The sequence below is a fragment of the Suricata suricatta genome, chromosome 9, assembly GCF_006229205.1.
Source record: "Suricata suricatta isolate VVHF042 chromosome 9, meerkat_22Aug2017_6uvM2_HiC, whole genome shotgun sequence".
NCBI classification, from domain to species: domain Eukaryota; kingdom Metazoa; phylum Chordata; class Mammalia; order Carnivora; family Herpestidae; genus Suricata; species Suricata suricatta.
Genome location: NC_043708.1, coordinates 27,456,770 through 27,478,187, shown reverse-complemented (window position 1 = coordinate 27,478,187; position 21,418 = coordinate 27,456,770). Strand labels below are relative to the sequence as shown.

The following is a 21,418-nucleotide window of genomic DNA, read 5'->3' as shown; positions in this document are numbered from 1 at the left end:
TCAGTCATTGGCACAGAGATAGTATTTAAATCCATGACACTGGATGAGATCATCAAGGGACAGGTGTAGGTAGAGAAGAGTCCACAGACTGGGAAGTACACAGCACAATGAGGGAAAGCCAAGAGCAGGATCCCTGAACTCCAAATGAGAGGTGTTTCATAGCTGGGGAGGAATGGACTATGACAAACCTGCAGACAGATCAGGTAAGGGGGTAGGTAGGACCGTTAGAATAATGATACAGAAGAAAACTTCACAAGAACAGCTTTGGTGGAGTGAAGGTAAAAAGACTTATTAAATAGGTTTACCAGAAGAAGGGAGAGCAGAAACTGAAGGCACCGAGAAGAAACCTTTTTTAAAAAAGATGATTTGTTTTGATCCACTGCAAGAAAGAAGAACTGATATGGAAAAGAGTGTGGGGTGCATTGCTGGAGTAATAAAGAACTAGAATAATAAGAATCTAGTTGAGGAGATGGCCTTGGCTGGGAGCTCAGACAGTCCATCTCTTGAGTAGGAGGGAACACAGAGCATATGGGCATGGATGTAGGTAGGTGAGTACATGTGGTAGCAGCACATGCTAGAATTTTCTTCTGCTTGATTCTATTTTTTCAGTGAGGAAAGAAGCAAGGTCATCAGCTGAAAAAGAGAACAACATAAGAAATCCTGGAGGCTTAAGGAAAAAAGAGGTGTCAAATAGCTATCTAAAAATGAGAAAGTAAATGAGCTAAAACAAAAAAAAAGATGGTCTTGCTCCTCTTTATATCTAGATAGCCTAGCATAGTCCCTACTGTTTTACACAGTGTGATTTGAGCTCAAGAACCACTATTTTCATGAATACAAATTTAAAAAGATGACTCCAAAAGTTGATGATTTTTTTTTTGTAGAAAAGGTAGGTGACCACAGTGTTTGATATACTAGTTAATCATGTTACAGGAAATAATGAAACCAAGGATGATGGGAAATCTTCTGATAACTCTTGAGATTGTCTTTTTTTTTTCCTTCAGAAATTTGTTATAATGGACTTCAAAAGGAAAAAAAACCCAGTCATAAAAGATCCATCTAATAAAATACAAAAGAAGGTAAAATGTATATCAGGGCATGGGAATTTAAAAAACAGGAAGACAAGGAAAGAGGCAGCAGATATTCCCTCTCTCTTAAAGAAAAGGATCCAAAATGAAGGTAAGCAGCAAGTATGATTTGTTATAGAGGGGAAAATCTGGGAAAGCTAAAATAGAACGTAGATAGGAATACACTGACTTTAAGAGTAGTCATAAATACCACAAAACGTTTACTCTCAAGAATTAGGTGAAAATAATATAAATGCATATTACTTTTCAACCATGCATTCTCTAAAACACAACCATTTCTAATCATGCCATTTAACAACCGAAAAAGCATAAGAATGTAAAAAAAAAAAACCACAACGTGAAAAAATACATTTGGCAGCACATTACTAAGATCTGCTAAGAACAGATGTAATATTTTTGGTGATTTTTACAGTTACAAGTGCCCCCCCCTCCAAATTCAAAGTGACACGATAGCCCGGGGAGGAGTTCACAAACTCAAATGCCTACAGGGTTAAAAGCAGGTAACAAAAGAGTGAAGCAGGCTGAATGCAAGGACTTCAGGGAGTTGCAAGGATTATGGCAAATACGCAACCAAAGGTAGTGACATTTGAACTCAAGCCACTGCTGCCACACAGCATTCTGTTTTGCCAGATCTTCTAATTCTTAAGATAGATATTCTAAGTTTCATGTGAAAACTCCAATGTTTGACATTTTGGTAACTAATTCAAATTTATAAACGGTGCAGGACATACTATTCATGTCTGTGGGAAGCTATCTAGTGCACTCCTGAGAGAACATCAATATGGAGGTGAAAAAACTCTGTACCAAGTTTCAGAAAACCTTGGTTTCAGGATAGGCACTGCCCTTTACTACTATTAATTGGGTGATCTCTTTGAGCTTGTTAATTCATTTGTAAAATACAGCTTCATGAACTCTCCTGTCTAATTCACTGAGTGGTTGTGAGCAGTAGATGAGAAATTAGGTCAAAGCATATCACAAAGTATAAAGCTCTATATATATAAGCAAACTACTTTGAGATAATGGAAAATATATATTGGTCTCTGACCCTGGTTTTGGGCACAGAGCTTCTGAAACCCTTGATAAGATAAGAGAACTGTGAGCATCTCTTGTTCTGATATTTAGTCTTTGACTCCATCCCTGACACAGAATTCCTAAAACCTTTGTAAATTCTTAAGTGATAAGAACATGAGGAGCATATTTTGTCCCATGATGCAACTTTGGGTAGGCTCCTAGATAAGGGCTGGTCAGCAGAAAGAACAAGCCATGATTATAAGCTTAGAATTTTCAGCCTCACCTCAGACCCATCTTCCAAGGAAGGAGAGGGGCTAGAAATGAAATTAATAATTGATCGTGCCTATGTGAGGAAGCCTCCATAAGACCCCAATGGTACAAGGTTCAGAGAGCTTCCAGGTTGGCAAATGCCACACACTAGGAGAGTGACACACTCCATCCACAGGGACAGAAGCTCCTGGAACCCTCCCAGACCTCACCCTGTGTAGCTCTTGGTCTGGCTGTTCTGTTTCCTTTATCATATCTTTTAATAAACTAGTAAACATAATTAAGCATTTCCCTAAGTTCTGTGAGCTGTTCTAGCAAATTAAACCGGAGGAAGGGATTATGGGAACCTCCAATTTTTAGCCAACCTGGACAGAAGTTGTAGGTTAACACTGGGACTTGTTACTTGTGATTGGCATCTGAAGTAGGGTAGGGGGAGTCTTGGGGAATGAGCCTTTAACCTGTGAGATCAGACACTATCTCCAGGTAGACAGTGTCAGAACTGAGCTAAACTGTAGGATACTGAGCTGATGCTGCAGAAAATTGCTTGGTGTGGGGAAAAAATATCTACATATTTGGGGAGCAGAAATGAAGTATTTTATATGAGTAGTAGAGGAAATTCATAGAAGAAAGACTCACAGGAGGTAGACTGACCAGTTTTTCTAATATAATCGCCTAGGAACATTTCCTATCTCTGTATTTAACCAGTTCCTCATAAAATGGGAATATATTTTACCTCAAATATATTAAAATTATAAAATATTTTAAAATGTTAAGTGCCATGTAATTACTTGGGTTAATCAAGTATTTGCTTGGTATGGCCACATACACTAATGAAGCTGTATGCAGTGTATCCTAAAAAGTTGAGTACATTCTTGGCTCTCCTAACAATGGTGAGCAATTTAATGTAGCTAGTTTGGGAAAAGTTATTTCAGGTTCTCAGGTGTTTTTCCTTCTTTTTAAAGATGTGTGTTAAGCTTGGGGTACGTTGGTGGCTCAGTCGGTTAAGCGTCTGACTTCAGCTCAGGTCATGGCCTCATGGTTGCTGAGTTTGAACCCCACATTGGGCTCTCTGCTGTCAGCACAAAACCCGCTTCAGATCCACTATCTCCCTCTCTGCCCCTCTCCCACATGTGCCTGTGTTTTCTCTCTCTCTCTCATAAAGAAAAAAGGTATATAAGTTTATAATGAGTTAATAATACAGCAACAGACTCAGGTTTATCTGTTCCTTACTGCAAAAGCGTGTGGAGCCACTGCTCCCATTAACTGGTGATGCAGGAACAAGGAAGTGACCCATTAGTCAGGTTTAGGAAACAATTTAGGAAAAAGAGGAAACAGTCCTCCTGGCCATGATCTATAAATTCAGATTCAGGGCTATTATTCCTTTCATCTACCTACTTTTATACAGATTTGTTTGGTGGACACACCTCTTCATAACTGTTGTTGTCTTTATTTTGGACTACTAAACCATACATGATGTGAAGGCTAAGAAACTATCAAAATTTATGAGAAACTGTACTGGATTAAAAATTCAATAGTTAATAATACTGTGGTAGCACTGTATGGTTACAGAAGGTAACTGCCTTTATCATAGTGTTTCAAAATGTAATTAATTATAAAATCACTATCTTGTACACCTGAAACTAACATGTTATATATGTCAACTATACTTTAAAATAAAAAAACTACCGGGGTGCCTGGGTGGCTCAGTCGGTTAGGCGTACGACTTCAGCTCAGGTCATGATCTCACAGTTTGTGGGTTTGGGCCCTGTGTTGGGCTCTGTGCTGACAGCTTAGACCCTGGAGCCTGCTTCAGATTCTATGTCTCCCTCTTTCTCTGCCCCTCCCTGCTCAAACTGTGTGTGTGTCTCTCTCTCAAAGGTAAATAAGCATTAAAAAAAATTTTTTTTTAATTCTACCTATTATATATTTTTCTATGAGATTCTTCATTTTGAGCTTTCATTAAATCACAATTGCCCTGGCAAACTTGACACACCATGTCTCTTTCACCAGTCTACTTCTTGTAGATTAGTGTCGAAGTGAGTTGAATAATGGCAACTTGAATGATTTAAAAGCCTCCAAATTAAAGTTTTTCATTCAAAAGCACATTTCTGGTGAGATTACGGGTAGTGCTTCTTCTATAAGCCGTTAGTTTTATAATTAAAAAAATTTTTTTAACATCTATTTATTATTGGGAGACAAAGACAGAGCATGAGCATGGAGGGGCTGAGAGAGGGGGAGACACATAATCTGAAGCAGGCTCCAGGCTCTGAGCTGTCAGCACAGAGCCTGAAGTAGGGCTCAAACTCATGAGCTATGAGATCATGACCTGAGCTGAAGTCAGACACTTAAACAACCGAGCCACCCAGGCACCCCTTGTTTTATAATTTTTTAAATGACTTACTGTAATACAAATTATTAGAATAAAATTGTCCTGCCATTTAAAGAATTCTCCCTTCAATAACAAAAGAATTCTGACAGTCACAATGGTTCACAGATGTTATTTGGAGATTGTTCAGCATCTTTTTTCCATTTTTTAAGTTTTTATTTAAATTCCAGTTAGTTAGCATACAGTACAATATTAGTTTCAGATGTACAATTTAGTGATTCAACACTTCTGTACAACATCTACTGCTCATCTGCTGAGCATCTTTTAAGGAAATCCTGTAAGAGTAAAACTCACTAGTATGATTTAAATATCTCCAAATAAGGGGCTCCTGGGTGGCTTAGTCAGTTAAGCGTTCAACTCTTGGTTTCGGCTCAGGTCATGAGCTCATGATTCGTGAGATAAAGCCCCAAGCTGGACTCTATGCTGGCAGTGTGGAGTCTGCTTGGGATTCTCTCTGCCTCTTCCCCACTCATGCTCTTTCTCTCAAAATAAATAAATAAACATTAAAAAATTAAAAATAAGTATCTCCAAATAAATAAAATGTTGGTTTAACCACTGGGAATAAGCTCTTTAAAGCCTTAATAAAAAGAGGTAGTTGGCTCTACCAACTCCAGTCAGGTAAGAGTCTGACTCTTGATTTTAGTTCACATCATAATCACATGATTTGTGGGTTTGAGCCCCACATCAGGTTCTGCACTGATAGCACAGAGGCTGCTTGGGTTCTCTCCCTCTCTTTAAGCCCCTTCCCTGCTTATACACTCTTTCTCAAAATAAATAAATAAACTGAAATGAGTAGGAATATACACATAGCAATAAATAGGAAGCTATTTATTAGCACCTTTAAGGTTAAATCATTTATTTTTATTTTATTTTAAAGATTTAATTTTTAAGTAATCTATAAGGATTTTAAGTAATCTATATACCCAACAAGGGGCTTTAAACAACAATCCCGATATTAAGAGCCACACACTCAGCAACTGAGTCAGCCAGGCACCCCAAGTTTCAGCCTTTAAAACTTCGGTTGTAAATAATATGAAAATAATATGACTGTAAAGCATAGTGACTAAGAATGTGGGCCTTGCAGTCAAATTATCTGGGTCCAAATTCTAGCTTCTACCACTTACTAGATCTGTGAATTTGGGCAGGACACCTACTTCTATAAATTTTAGTCTCCTCACTATAAAACAGGGAGAATAATAATTTCAGAGTTATTTTAAGGATTGATAGGATTTCTCATTTTCTTTCTCATGCCATATAATTATGTTGCAAAATGCAACAGTGTGACCCAGTTCAGCTACACTGTAGGTGCACCCTGACTCCATTTTATATAGCAATGAATATTGCCACTTTGGGATTGATTTTGAATTGATAGCTATCTTTGTTCCCTAACAGCACGTTACATAATCTTTTAACAAGTTTTTTTCTAGAAACCAAATCAATATTTTCTACAATCTAGCCTTCTATACAAGGTCTATATAAGGCTATTATTATTATTTTTTTTAAGGTTTATTTAATTGAGAAAGAGAGAGAAACCCAAGCAGGGCTCAAACCCACAAACCATGAACTCATGACCTGAGCCAAAATCAAGATGCTTAACCAACTGAACCAGTCAGGTGTCCCAGGGTTGTTTTTACTAACATAGATATATTAAAAACTGATCACTTGGAAGGCAGTTTACATTGTATAATAATTATGATGATGTGAAATTGCTTTGAGAAATTCTATTTGGAAGAGAATAAATACCTACAAAAAACTTCCTTAACAATTATAATGCCTATTTATATAGTTAACCCCTGAATACCACTGAACTGCACAAATCCACTTATATACAGATTTGACAAATACAGTACTGTAAATGTATTTTTTCTTAAGATAAAAAAAAATTTTAATATTTATTTACTTTTGAGAGAGAGAGAGAGAAAGAAAGAGAAAGAGAGAAAGCATGCACAAGCAGGGAAAAGGCAGAGAGAGGGAGACAGACGAGACGATCTAAAGCGGGCTCCACACCAAGAACAGAGAGTCTGATGTGCGGCTCGAACTCATGAACCGGTTGTGAGATCATGACCTGAGCTGAAGTCAGATGCTTAATCAACTGAGTTATCCAGGCGCCGCAAGATTTCCTTAATAACATTTTTCTTCCTCTTGCTTACTTTATCTAAGAATACAGTATATAATACATATAACATACAAAATTTGCGTTGATGGGATGCCTGGGTGGCTCATTTGGTTAAGCATCTGACTTTGGCTCAGGTCATGATCTCACAGTTCCTGAGTTTGAGCCTCACTTTGGGCTCTCTGCTCTCAGTGCAGAGCATGCTTCAGATCTATCTCCTCTCTCTGCCCCTCCCCCACTAGTGCCCTATCTCTCAAAAAAATAAACGTTAAAAAATATGTGTTGATGGACAGTTTATGTTGTTGGTAGGGTCAACAGTAGGCTACTGCAGTTAAGTTCATGGGAGTCAAATATCATACAGAAATTTGTGGCTGCGGAGAGGGGTGAAGGCCCTGATCCCTGGCATTGTTCAGGGTTAACTGTAATGATGCAGATGTCTGTAGGATTAGTTCTTTCTAGATACAGACCTGTTAATTTAACTCAAACTCAAAATATGTACTATGAAATTTTATTGTGACATATGTGGGTTATTATATGACTTTCTATTTCAGATGGACAGCAGTAAACTGAATCAAGCCATTCAATCTAAAACCTCTTCAAATTTGTTTATAAACAATTTATAGTATAAAGGTGACCTACATGAACATGTAAAAACAAGTTACAACTAAAATATTTACTTAAGAAATGGAAACTATTTGTTCTTTAAAACAAATTTCCAAGGTAACAAAACCACCCAGTTAAAAAAAAAAAAGAAAAGAAACCCCCTGAAAACCAATTGTGATGGGATTTTTATATTCACATTAACTTTTTGTAATTTACAGTCAGTTATCCAATGACAGTAGTGTTTTCTTATGCTTTCTCAGTCTGAATTATTTTGTAGCACTTACTTAAAATTAAACAATGATAAGCTTTGACACAAAAATGTTAGAAATGTACTTAACTATTTGTATATATATTCTTAATTCTAAGAAACTCTGAACATTCAATAATCATTACTTGAAAAGCATGTACAGAAGGAACATCCCACAGAATGATAGATATTTGGTAGACTGCAAATTAAGACTGTTTTTCTTAGATTAGCAGCCCAGGTTTAAAAAAATCACAGAATCCCCAAAGGTAAGTTTATGTACTTTCACTTACTTTACCTGAAATTTAATTTAGATTGAAAAAAAGAAGTATTAGCATTGAATGTAAAATGTATACATTCAATTTCCACTTCAACTTCTCCCTCAATATTTAGCACTAAGTAAAACTCACTTGTTAAAAACCCAGCTAATATGAACAGCTTTGCAAGATCAAATTAAATTTAATACCTAGCCTTGAGGAAATAATTCTTTTTTAACTTATCTGCTTTATTTATTGGATTTTAGTATCAACAGACACACAGTTACCATCATAGATAGCAAGTTTCCAATTTATTAATTTCTATATATAGTCAAATCAATTCCTGTATTATGAAGAAACCAATGTCAGTGCTATACTAGGGGTGTAACTCCTTATAAAGCAAGCACGAATGTGGCATCAAACTTACTTTTCCAAAGAAGCCTTTGAAGAACTTCCTTTCCTGGAGGAACAGGGGGACAAGTCGAGTGCTATTATTGTATGGGCTAAATGTCCCAGGGTTTCATACCAAAAAGCACATACAGAAGTTGGGTAAAGGGCAAAGTAGGAGAAGGGGAGGGAGTGAGAGTTTTAAAGAGTTATCCATACCAGGAGTGATAGGGAGAAAGGAAGGGTGCATGAAAATGCAGGAAAACATACTGTATGGTCTAAGAATCCATGAAACGAGTGAGAAGAAATCAGAACCTGTGTATCCATGCAGAGCAACTAGTTAGTTTGTATTCTCTATTTACTTTTGAAACAGACATTATCCAAATTTGGCAGCAGATAAAAAGATTAACACATACTGCTTTGGTGAGATTTGCATTTTAAATTTCTTAATAGTGAGTAGTAAATATATTTTTAATTTCCATATACATTTTTCAATTTAAAAATCAGTGGTCAACTATGTGGAAGTCATAAATTAAAAAACCAGTCCACTTTTGAACAACCACATAGAAAATACAATACATAAAATTAAATTATGAGTGTGCAGCAAGAATCCTTGTCAGACTTTTCTTGCTGAGTTCAAGAGGTTAGAGAATCCTTACTTATGCATTAGGATCAATTTGTATGTTATGTATGGGCTGATTGATTCCACAACAATTATGGGGAAATAATAGATATGTTCTATTCCAAAGAGAATAAATCAGTGATCAAGAACACAAAGCTAATGCTTTCACTGCAGCTGAAAAAAGACAAAAAATCTGAGGACCAAACATCTCATATGGACCACAAATAAATTTTAAAAATAGGGGCTTGTTTTCTTTTAAAATACTACTGTTTTAGAATAAAGAAACTTGTGGGGTGCCTGGGTGGGTCAGTTGGTTAAGCATCCGACTTCGGCTCAGGTCATGTGAGTTTGAGCTTTGTGTCTGGCTTTGTGCTGACAGCTCAGAGCCTGGAGCCTGCTTCAGATTCTGTGTGTCTCTCTGTGCCCCTCCCCTGCTTGCACTCTCCCTTTCTCTCTCAAAAATAAATAAACATTAAAAAAAAAAGAAACCTGGGGCGCCTGGGTGGCTCAGTCGGTTAAGTGGCCGGCTTCGGCTCAGGTCATGATCTCATGTTCGTGGGTTCGAGCCCCGCGTCGGGCTCTGTGCTGACAGCTGGCTCAGAGCCTGGAGCCTGCTTCGGATTCTGTGTCTCCCTCTCTCTCTGACCCTCCCCTGCTCGCTCAAAAATAAATAAAAGACATAAAAAAAAAAAACCCACACACAAAAAAAAGAAACCTGCATTGATATAGATATACAGCTCTGAAATTATGTAGATAAGAGACAGCTAACTATCTATGGTCCCAGCAACAAGTTTTTAGCATGTACTATCTTTGAAAGCTGGCTACCATTCAAAATCAGAACTTGAATGCAAGGTACATGGGTTTTAACCCAAGCTATCTTAACTTTACATTTCCTAAGCTTTTAGTTTTTAGAATCAGTTTTTAATGTTGGATAGATACCTAGAAAAAGACAAATCTACTGAAAATTTACTCTCTCAAACAATTTATAAATTCATTCACTATTCTCAAACTGAATAGTTTGTTTTCTACCTAAGTTCTGAAAATCATAAATAGCATCAAATATTTCCAAAAAATGTTTTGAACTTAAGCTGGAAAAACAATAAAGTAATTGAGGTAGTTATTGCAATAAGACTAAGTTTATTTCTACTGCCAAGTTTGGTGAGCCTACTTTTGTTAGACTGTGAGTAACAATCAGCTTTTTTAAAGATGCAGCACAAGTTAAAAGCTTCACCATTCTTAAGGGCTAGGGAGGTGAGGGAAGGAGATCTGTTAATATTTAATTTAGCTCCCAGGAAAGCTCTTGTTAAACATGTAGTTTGCTCTCTTCATAAAAAGACTTCAGATGTTAACCAAAAAAAGTTGTCGTGCAATTGCATTAAAGATAGCTAGTAGAGAATATTAGTGTTTTTTTTTAGAAAAAAAAAAACAAGTTATGATTCTTTTTACCTGCTAAAACAAGAACATATATTAAAGCAAATATATCAAATAGTGAATAAAAAAACAACAAATTAGAAACTGTCAGTATAATGAAACTAGTCTAAAACCAAGACAGAGAGGGAGAGACATTCAGAGACAATGGGAAGAAAAGACCTTTTAAAAGGAAGAATATACTGGACTAGTGTCAAGCAAGATAACCAAGGCCCTATACACTTTATAAATACACTGATGTTTGACATTCCTACTCACCCTGCAACTGCCTATGTCATTAAAGGCACTGAAAATGGGCAGTAGTTGTTTCTATTATTTATCCCATATGATCTAAGTCCCAACGCAGCTAATTTGTGCACTTGTTACAAAAGAGTAGAAAATAGCTGTAACTAACTTTCAAAGTAAAAAGAATTTAAACATATTTATACTCTGAGAAGCATTTTGAAAATTCAATTTTGTTTGAGAATATTAACTATGCAGGTAACTTCTAGTTGATAGTAAAGTAATCCTAAATTGTAAGAGACTACATTGAGGAAAAATAAAAACCATACTTGCAAATTATCTGGCTTCCTCAATTATTTACAAATTTAAGAAGCTCTAGAATGTCACATTTTTTAGTTCAAGCATTATCCAAGTGATAGGTTTAAGACCTTTGTTTTGCTAATTAACGAGTATAATCTAAGCTACATAATTCTTTAAATTTTAAAATTCTGACATTCAAACTAGTTACATAAACATTTCTTAATTTTCTTTTACATTTACTTCCATTTATTTGAAACTCTAAGAAGGAGACATAGCTCTTGGCACAATATAGGCATCTGGCACAGCAGATTACAGATGTTTGATGAATGTTTGATAAGGGGCAGGAGGCAACTAGAAATTTCTGAACAGTAAAAATATGAAAATAATATAAAAATCATAAATATTTGTGGACTAATATGGTCTGAGAAGAACAACATCCTGAAGAATTCCAATTTACTGTAAGCCTGTCAGTATAGCATTAGAAAGAATATTTATAGGGGGAGTTTTATTGAGTACAATAAATAGGAAATTGACCCCAATTACCCAAAATTCAATCTTATGTTTTTAAATACATTTTTATCTATCTGGAATTATACACAACATTTGCCTTAAGTCTCTTGGATAGCATTAGTCTAAAAAACTTCAAAGAACTTCTTGAACGAAAAGTTCAGAAGTAGTCAATTTCCCTTGAAAGTCTAAAAGTTTACCTATTTCCAGAAAAGCAACTGATGTACATCAAATTTCATATTATTCATAAATGACTATAGGGAAATGAAGATCTTTCAGAGATATATAAAAGGGCTTCATAAACTTTAAAACGTTAATGTAACATGATAATGATAATTGTTAGGAGATTTGATTTGACCACATATTGAGGGCTGAACTGTTTTCTGTATATTCATTCTAGAAATATTTTTTGAGTGGCTACTATGTACCAGTCACTGTTCTAGGCATAGGTATAATTTCTTAAATGGCAACTTGGTTCCCACTTCTGGTGAAAATAAAACTCATTAATTTATTAACTAAATAGTTCCATACCTCAAATAATCATGTTTATAGTTTATAATCTTCATGGTTAAAAAAAAAGATAAAAATTTCACTCAATTAAAAATTTAGTTTTTTAATTAAGTTTATATATTTAAGTAATTTCTATACTCAATGGGAGGCTTGAACCCATGACCCTGAGATCAAGAGTCATATACCCTCTGACTGAGCCAGCCAGGAGCCCATAAAAAAATTAGTTTTAAAACTAGATGGTAAAGGGGCGCCTGGGTGGCTCAGTTGGTTAAGCATCTAACTGTTTGATTTTGGCTCAGGTCATGATCTCATAGTTCAGTTTGTGAGTTCGAGCCCTGTGTCAGGCTCTGCGCTGACAGTGCAGAACCTGCTTGGGACTCTCTCTCCCTCCATCTCTCTCTGTTCCTACCCCACTTGTGCTTGCATGTTGCACACACTCTCTCTCTCTCTCCAAATAAATAAATAAATAAATAAGCTTCAAATAAAAATAAAAATAAAAATAGATGGTAAATAATGGCTATCTCTGGGACAGCAAGAAGTTTTATGTACTGTTTTTATCCAATTTGTATTTTAACACAATTAAGTTATGTATATAATGAAGAGATGTTTCTAATGAAAGGTAGGCTAAATAAAACCACTTAAGGAGCACCTGGGTGGCTCAACTGGTTAAGTATCTTACTTAGACTCAGGTCATGATCTCATGGTTCCCGGGTTTGAGCCCTGCATCAGGCTCTGGAGCCTGCTTTGTATTCTGTGTTTCCCTCTCTCTCTGCCCCTCCCCAGCTCACGCCCTCTCTCTCAAAAAAACCACCTAGGCAGATTCACTGCTCATTAAACTAGGTATCATTTCTTAATATATTCTGTGCAAACTGAAACCATCCCTAGTTTATCCTTATTTAGAAAGTGAACATGAAGCCATACTCTGAATTAAAAGACTAGCCTTCTAAGTGTAAGTTATAAAAGTTATAAGATTTAATAACTATTTGTAGTTTATTTCAGGTCCATTTAGTCTAATTCCTGATTTATCTATTGTCTTCAATCATTAATTAGTATTGTGTTGTTTAAAATATTCTTTAATGACTAAGTAGGGCAAATCATTGCATTACTTCAAAAATTTTCTAAGCTAAACTTATTCTTCTAGTGAACTTAGAATTATTTTGTTTAAGAAGTGATTTTATGTTTTTTATGTTTTTTGATTGATTTTATGTTTCTTGGCAAATTATATTATCTGAGGCTGTATTTAACTGGAGAATATCCTAAAGTGGACATGATAAATCTATAAATTATAGTTTCATATACCATAATAGATTAATATAATCTCTTTAACATTAATGATGATTAGATTAGAAAGGGCTTCAATCATTTAAGAATTTAAATAACCAAAATCTGAGGTAAATGTTACGTATGTGTGTGTATATGTACATCCGTCTACATGTTGGTTTGTTTTTAGTTATTTGCATACTATAATCAGTTGTTTTTCCCCTCCTATCCCTCCTACAACAGATTCACAGACATTTGTTCCAAAATATAATAGACCTCTTTAAGTTGGTTGCTTCCTTATTCTTGTATCTTTTATTTTGAGGGATTATAGATGAGGGGTCATATATGAAATGTGCCAAGCAGCAGAAAAGTATTGATTATTAAGCAAATTGAGGGGAAAAAAAAATAAAAGCACTCACTAGTAGCCAAACTTGTGGCAGCCTACTATCCCAGCAAACCTAAAGCAACAAGTATTTAATGCTGTCTAGGGCAGGGCATGCAAAGCTTTCATAGCAAAAGGGGTAAAAGACCACACATTGGAGAGAAGGAAGGTTGCAAAGAGGATTGTCAGTGTTTATGAAACATTCTTCAAACCTATCCAAAATATGATATTAACACTTTACTGCAAACCTTTATGAATTCAGAATCCATTCTCTCCTTTACTAAATATACAAGCCTGTGCCTGGGATTTGTTCTATGGTGTAACAGGCAAAGAAAACCTTATTTATCCTGGAAAAGGCCTCTCCATATCAGGTATGCTCAAGTTCGTGCAAAAGGTATGGAACACACTGTTTACATCAGAGGGGTGCATAGAAGGAAACTGGGGAGCAGCTGCCAAAATATAATAAGCCCTCCCCCAACTGTAAACCTCACCAGCCATCATCATAGATAACTCTTTCTCCTACTTTTTCCTGGAAAGCTGTTTATTATAGTAAACTTAGTATCAGTATTTTATAACCCAGTTATCACAGTTACGTTGACACTAACTCTAACAGTTTTCTCTTGGTTTTAGAACATTATTCATTTGTAAGATTTCATACCACTTGTTTAATATAGGTTCTGAATCAAAAGTAACTTTTGGATAATGTCTGGCCTACGTTGACAAAGTTGGTCTATATAATTTACATCTTTGGATGTGCAGCATGAGACGCTCTTAATTAGAGAGCCCACATCTTTTGCCTTAAGAGAAATGCTGTTACTGGATACTGAATCATTAAAATTTACTGAGCAAAATCTTTTAAGAAAATATTTCAGCATATAGATCAGTCCTGGCAACCACCAAATACATACAGCTTTCAATCTTTTTACAGCGTCTTCACAGATGTGCATTCCTCTCGACTCATCAACTTCTACATGGCCAAGGTACTATAGAAAAGAAGAAAAAAGTTAGGGTTATTGCTATGCTTATTGAGTAGAATTGAATACTAAAATTTCTGCACTTAAGGGGCTCCTGGGTGGCTCAGTCGGTTAAGCCTCCGGCTTTGGCTCAGGTCAGATCTCACATTCGTGGGTTCGAGCCCCGCGTCAGGCTCTGTGCTAACAGCTAGCTCAGAGCCTGGAGCCTGCTTCCGGTTCTGTGTCTCCTTCTCTCTCTGCCCCTCCCCCTCTCATGCTCTGTCTCTCTCTGTATTAAAAATAAATAAAATATTAAAAAAAATATTTAAAATTTCTGCACTTAAGAAACTACCACTGTAGAAGAGTTAAAATAATGTTTTGTATCCTCAGTTCTCTCATATGAATGAGACTTAGAATCAATGTCTCAAAGAGTTGTTATAGAGAAGTGAAAAAGCACATGGTAAGCACTAAATGTTATCTAAATATATTAGATGTGAATATAATAGCCAGTGTTAGACATAGTTACTATATGTCTGAACACAAAAATAATCCTAAAACCAACTGTGTATGTATACATATGTAAATACGTGTATGTACATGTATACACATATTGATAAAAGCACAAATAAAAAGAACAGTTATTCAAAGGATGAAGAGATCACATACTCCTTTTATGGCAAGCATTTAAGAGCTGGGCAGAGACCTCAAAAACAAATTTTAAGAGGGCAGTACATTTAAACTTTAAAATATGTATAGAGGGGTGCCTGGGTGGCTTAATCAGTTGAACGTCTGACTTCAGCCCAGGTCATGAGCTCACAGTTTGTCAGTTTGAGCCCTGAGCTAGGATCTGTGCTGACAGCTCAGAGCCTGGAACCTACTTGGGATTCTGTGTCTCCCTCTCTGCCCCTCTCTCCCACGCACTCTGCCTCTGTCTCTGTCTTTCTATCTCTCTAAAAAATGAACATTAAAAAAAAACCTTTAGGGGCACCTCGGTGGCTCAGTTGGTTTACTGCCAGACTTCAGCTCAGGTCATGATCTCACGGTTCGTGGGTTCGAACCCCGCGTCAGCCTCTGTGCGGACAGCTGTAAGAGCCTGGAGCCTGCTTCAGTTTCTGTGTCTCCTTCTTCCCTCTCTCCTCCTCCACTAGCACCCTTTCTGTCTCTTTCAAACTAAATAAATAATTTAAAAAATATTTAAAAGATGTGTAGAATTTGAAGAGGCAAAAATTGAAAGGTTGGGAAACTATTGTAGGCCAAGAGAATTTAACAAAAGTTATGGGTGTAGAAAAGCATAACTATATATCAGCAAGTATCAGTAGGCTGTTTGGCTAGAATACGAGGTATATACAGCTGGGGAACTTTAATGCTGAATGTGTCTTTACTTTAGTTATTTATTAAAAATATTTATTTATTTTGAGAGAAAGAGTGAGAGTGAATGAGTGAGGGAGGGGCAGAGAGAGAGAGACAGAATCCTAAGCAGTCTCCGCATTGTCAGTGCAGAGCCCAAAGGATGTGGGGCTCGAACTCACAAACTGTGAGATCATACCCCAGCTGAAATCAAGAGCTGGACACTTAACATACTAAGCCACCCACGGGTCCCCGGTCTCTATTTAATCCTAGCGTCTATAGAGAGCTCATAAAGCTTTTTTGCAAGGTAGTAATGCAATTCAAATTGTACCTTAGCATGGGAATAGGTAAGAAAAAGCAGATGGGATGGAGGGAATATTACAAAAGTACTCTCTTTTATTTATTTAATTGGGGATGGGGTGCAAGCATACAAGCGGGGGGGGGAGGGGAGAGAGGGAGAGAGGGAAAAGGAGAGGGGGCGAGAGAGAGAGAGACAGAGAGAGAGAGAATCTTAAGCAGGCTCTACGTTCAGCACAGAGCCCCACAAGCTCCTACAACCCTGGGATCACAATCTGAGCCAAAATCAAGAGTCAGACATTCAACTGACAGAGCCACCCTGGTGCTCCTGTAAGTACTCTCTTTTAAAAGGAAATTTCTGGTCTGGTTCTGGGTAACATTGAGTAGACACACTTTTCTCTGTCTAACCCACTGAATGAAACCATAAAACCTGGACAGAATCCATGAAGCACCTATCTGAGGTCTCTTCTGTAAAGCACAGAAAAGACAAATTTGAGAAGAATGCCAGGCTCTAAGATATTTCTTTTTTTGTTTATTTATCTATTGTGTGTGTGTGTGTGTGTGTGTGAGAGAGAGAGAGAGAGAGAGAGACAGAGACAGAGAATGAGAGAATGAGCAAGCACACATGGGGACTGGGAAGGGGCAGAAAGGGAGAGAGAAAATCCCACACAGATATCACAGAGCTTGACACAGGCCTGGAACTCACAAAACTGTGAGATCATGACCTGAGCTGAAATCAAGAGCCAGATGCTTAAGATGCTTAGCCGACTGAACCATCCAGGCACCTTAAGGTGCTTCTGAACTGGCAGAGTTTACCTCTCACTCTCCTCCTTCTTTTTGATACCTCTAGCTAGAACTTAACACTGCCAGAAATCCAAAAGGGAGTGCCGTGGCAAAGAAAGAACCCTGGGGGAAATAAAAAAGAACTCTGGGAAAAGCACTCTAGCTGTGGCACTAAGATCAGGAGAGAGTTTAAGAATAACCCTCCCTTTTATTTATGTCTCTTAATTTTTTGTTGTCTCACATCCCAGCTCCCTAAAACATCCTGTAGTGGTGGTGCTGATGGCAGCAATGGAAACCTTCAAGAGCCAGACTTCTGTGGGAGGGAACTTCCCTCTCAGTGAAATTGTGATTCCAGGAAGATGGGACCAACACCCTTTCTGCTTTCCCCCCCTTTGTATATCTCCCACCATTTGGCCCTGCATAGAGGTGAAATATTGGGAACGCACGGCACAGCAGAATAACAAGAGCCCCAGGAAACACAAGCATAGAGTTTAAGTAACTTGCCCAAGATTACTCAGCTAGTGAATACTCAAACCCAAGCAGCCTGACCCAGAACACTCTCAGAATGCACATACATACGGAATTTTTCATTTTTACTCAAATCTTTCTAATACCGAATAAGTGCATAAAACCAGTGTATTATAATCAACTTAGGAAACTAACTTCAGGTAACTTGAGGCATTAATCATAAAGATCATTATCTAAGACCAAAATAATTAAATGTCTAAAGAATTTTAACAGCTATAATTTTGAGTGAACATTATATAAATAGGAAGAATCCTCACTTTTTAGTGAATCAAATAATGTATTATATATAGTTCTAAGTTGTTTTGCGGTCAAATGCTCTACCCCTGAGCTATACCCCCTATATAGTTCTAAGTTGAAGGAGTCTAACCTCTTTAGGGCAAATCTGAATAATATGAAATCCAATAAGATAAATCTTTACATATTCAATGTTAGATTATCATATGCAACAGATTTTGGCTACAAATTTTATTTTCTAAACACTTTATATCTAGATTCACATTTAGTTCCACTCTTTGGTTTTACAGATGAGAAACAGTGGTAATGTTTTCTTAAACTCGACATCACTGAATCCATTATAGATACTCAGTATATAAGGACCTCAAATTTTAGAGAATTTTTAAACTACTACATTAAATATAATACATTGTTACATCTTTTGTTACAGCCTTTGGGATACAGAAGTGCTGATGCATAGGGGCACATGTACCCCAAAGTTCATAGCAGTACTTTCAACAATAACCAAATCATGGAAAGGGCCTAAATGTCCATTAACTGATGAATGGATCAAGAAGATGTGGTATATATATATATACAATGGAGTACTACATGGCAATGAGAAAGAATGAAATATGGCCATTGGTAGCAAAGTGGATGGACCTCAAGGGTGTCATACTAAGCGAAATAAGTCAGGCAGGGAAGGACAGATACCATATGTTTTCATGTATAGGTCTAACAGGAGAATCCTAACAGAGGACCATGGGGAGGGGAAATGGGAAAAAGAGTTAGGGAGAGGGAGGGAGGCAAATCATGAGAGACTCTTGAATACTGAAAACAAACTGAGGGCTAAGGGGAAGGGGAAAGGAGAAGGGGGAGTGATGGTCATGGAGGAGGGCACTTGTGGGGAGGAGCACTGGGTGTTATACGGAAACTAACTTGACAATAAACTATATTAAAAAATACATAATAGTGTTTCATAAAAATAAGAAAGGATGCTGGTAGCAAATTTTCATGTGTACCTTTGTCTGGCTCAATAAGGGATAACTTTAAGACAGGTTCCATATTTAGCCATCTTGGCTTATCTCTTTTTTTCTAAGTTAGAAAAAATTTACCCCAAAATTATAGGCTATCAGAAATGTCAAACATTGATAGGTCTGTCAACTAGCTCTAGACGTTCAGATTGAATTCACACTCATAATAATAAAGTACTCTCTCATTGAAGATTGATTTTCATCATTCAGTTAGATGGAATAGTGATAGGTATATTACACTCAAATTCTAGAAAGCTCTATTTTTCAGCTTAGAAGGTAGTGACGAACTTTAAAATATCTCTTTGGTTGAATTCGGCTCTAAAAGGATTTCTTTATGTTCTGTTGATATTTGGCCTTTTTCACAGCCCAAAAATATATTCTTAATTTCTTGGTCCAATAAGCAAAGAAAATAAAGCAGTGGAAAAGAGTAAAATCTCACCAACTGAACTATCTGCATTGTTGTTATGACATTTTAACAAATTCTGACATCTCATTCCTAGTTCCTTGTCACATATACTGTTAAGTTCTTTTTGTTTCTTTATCCTTAATCACTGACTTGAAATGCCAAATATATATTATTAAAAATTACATTATCCTGGACCTTCTGTTTTGTTCTACTGTTGTTTCTTTCTATTTTGGCACTATAACATGATATTTTGATCACTACAGTTTAAGAATACATTTTAATATGTTTTGGCATGATCGCTTTCACTAACTTTCTCCCACAGAATTTTCCTAGTTATTTCCTATGTTTAATCTTTGGTATCAAGTTTAGAATAATTTTGTTCTTGTCCAAAAAAACCTTCAGTATTTTAATTAAGATTGCCTTAAGTTCACTAGTTAATTTGAGAAAAACTGACATCATAATACTGATCTATTCCACCTAACACTATTTATTCAAGTCTTTTATGTCTCTGAAGATTAGTCTTCAAATACACTCTTGTACATTTCTAGATTAATAAGTATATTCCATAGCATTGCACCATTTAACATGCCCATCAAAATGTATGAGGGTTTCAATTTCCCTAGATGCTCATCAGCACTTTATTTTCTATAATTTTTTAAATTACACCATCCCTTTAATAGGAGTGTAGTATTTTGTCATTTTGATTTGCATGCTCCTAATGACTACTGATACTGAGTATCTAGCTTATTGTGTGCTAATTAGCCATTTGTGTATCTTCTTTGGAGAAATATCAATTCATATCCTTTGTTCATTTTTAAAAATTTGGCCTATTTATGTATTTTTTAAGCTTTTATTTAAATTCCAGTTAGGAGTATAACATTAGTTTCAGATGTACAATATAGTGATTCAACATTTCTATACGTAACCCAGTGCTCATCACAAACAAGTACACTCCTTAATCTCTGTCACCTATTTAACACACCTCCCTTCTGCAAACCATCAGTTTGTTCTCTATAGTTAAGAATCTATTTCTTCATCTGCATCTTTCTTTCCCTCTTTGCTCATCTGTTTTGTTTCTTAAATTACACATATGAGTGAAATCATATAGCATTTGTCCCTTTTCTGACTTACTTTGCTTAGCATTCTACTACTCTCTCTCCAGGTCCTTGCAAATGGCAAGATTTTATTCTTTTTCATGGCTAAGTAATAGTCTATTGCATATATATATACACCACATCTTTATCCATTCATCAGTTGATGGATAGTTGGGCTGTTTCCACAATTTGTATATTGGAGATAACACTGCTATAAACATTGGAGTACTCGTATCTCTCTGAATTAATATTTTTGTATTCTTTGGGTAAATACCTAGTAGTGCAAGTGCTGGATTGTAGGGTAATTTTTTTTAAACAAGGGGTTTTACTTTATTTTAAACATTTATTTATTTTTGAGAGAGAGAGACAGACATATACTGTGAGTGGGGGAGGGGCAGAGAGAGAAAGAGAGAGGGAGAGATCCGAAGCAGGCTCCAGGCTCCAAGCTGTCAGCACAGACCCCAATGCAGGGCTCGAACTCACAAACTGTGAGATCATGACCTGGGCTGAAGTTGGACTCTTAGCCAACTGAGCCACCCAGGTGTCCCTGGGTAATTCTATTTTTAACTTCCTGTGGAACCTCCATTCTGTTTTCCAAAGTGGCTGCGCTAGCTTGCATTTCCAACAGTGCAAAAGGGTTTCCCTTTCTTCACATCCTTGCCAACACCTGTTCTTTCTTGTGTTCTTGATTTTAGCCATTCTGACAGGTGTGAGGTATTATCTTATTGTAGTTTTGATTTGCTTTTCCCTGATGATAAGTGAGGCTGAGCATATTTTCATGTGTCTGTTGGCCATCGGCATGACTTCTTTGGAAAAATGTCTATTCAGCTCCTCTGCCCATTTTTAATTAGATTATTCATTTTTGGGGTGTTGAGTTTTATTAAGTTATTTTTAGACTCTGGATACTAACCTTTTATTAGATATGTTATTTGCAAATATTTTCTCCCATTCCATAGGTTGCCTTTTAGTTCTGTTGATTGTTTCTTTGCTGTGCAGAAGACGTTTATTTTGATTTGGTCTCAACAGTTTACTTTTGCTTTTGTTTCCCTTGCCTCAGGAGACGTACCTAGAAAGAATATGCTATGGTCAATGTCAAACAAATTTACTGCTGGTGTTCTGGGATTTTTATGATTTCACGTCTTACATTCAGGTCTTTAATCTGTTTTGAATTTATTGGTG

At 36.5% G+C, this 21,418-nt stretch overlaps 1 protein-coding gene across 11 annotated transcripts in view; it reads right to left on the bottom strand.

Annotated features, from left to right (window-relative positions):
- Positions 1–21,418, bottom strand: part of NUMB (NUMB endocytic adaptor protein) — a 184,873-nt gene that overhangs the window by 25,951 nt on the left and 137,504 nt on the right. For 7 of the 11 annotated variants that reach the window (XM_029952777.1, XM_029952785.1, XM_029952782.1 and 4 more), the window contains exons 5-6: positions 14,493–14,567; positions 8,394–8,426 (exon numbers count right to left, since the gene is read on the bottom strand). In XM_029952777.1, the coding sequence (XP_029808637.1) occupies positions 8,394–8,426; positions 14,493–14,567 (108 nt within the window). Of the gene's footprint in view, positions 1–8,393; positions 8,427–14,492; positions 14,568–21,149; positions 21,297–21,418 lie in introns of those variants that run through there. The other 4 variants (XM_029952783.1, XM_029952787.1, XM_029952784.1 and 1 more) reach the window with 2 other exon arrangements.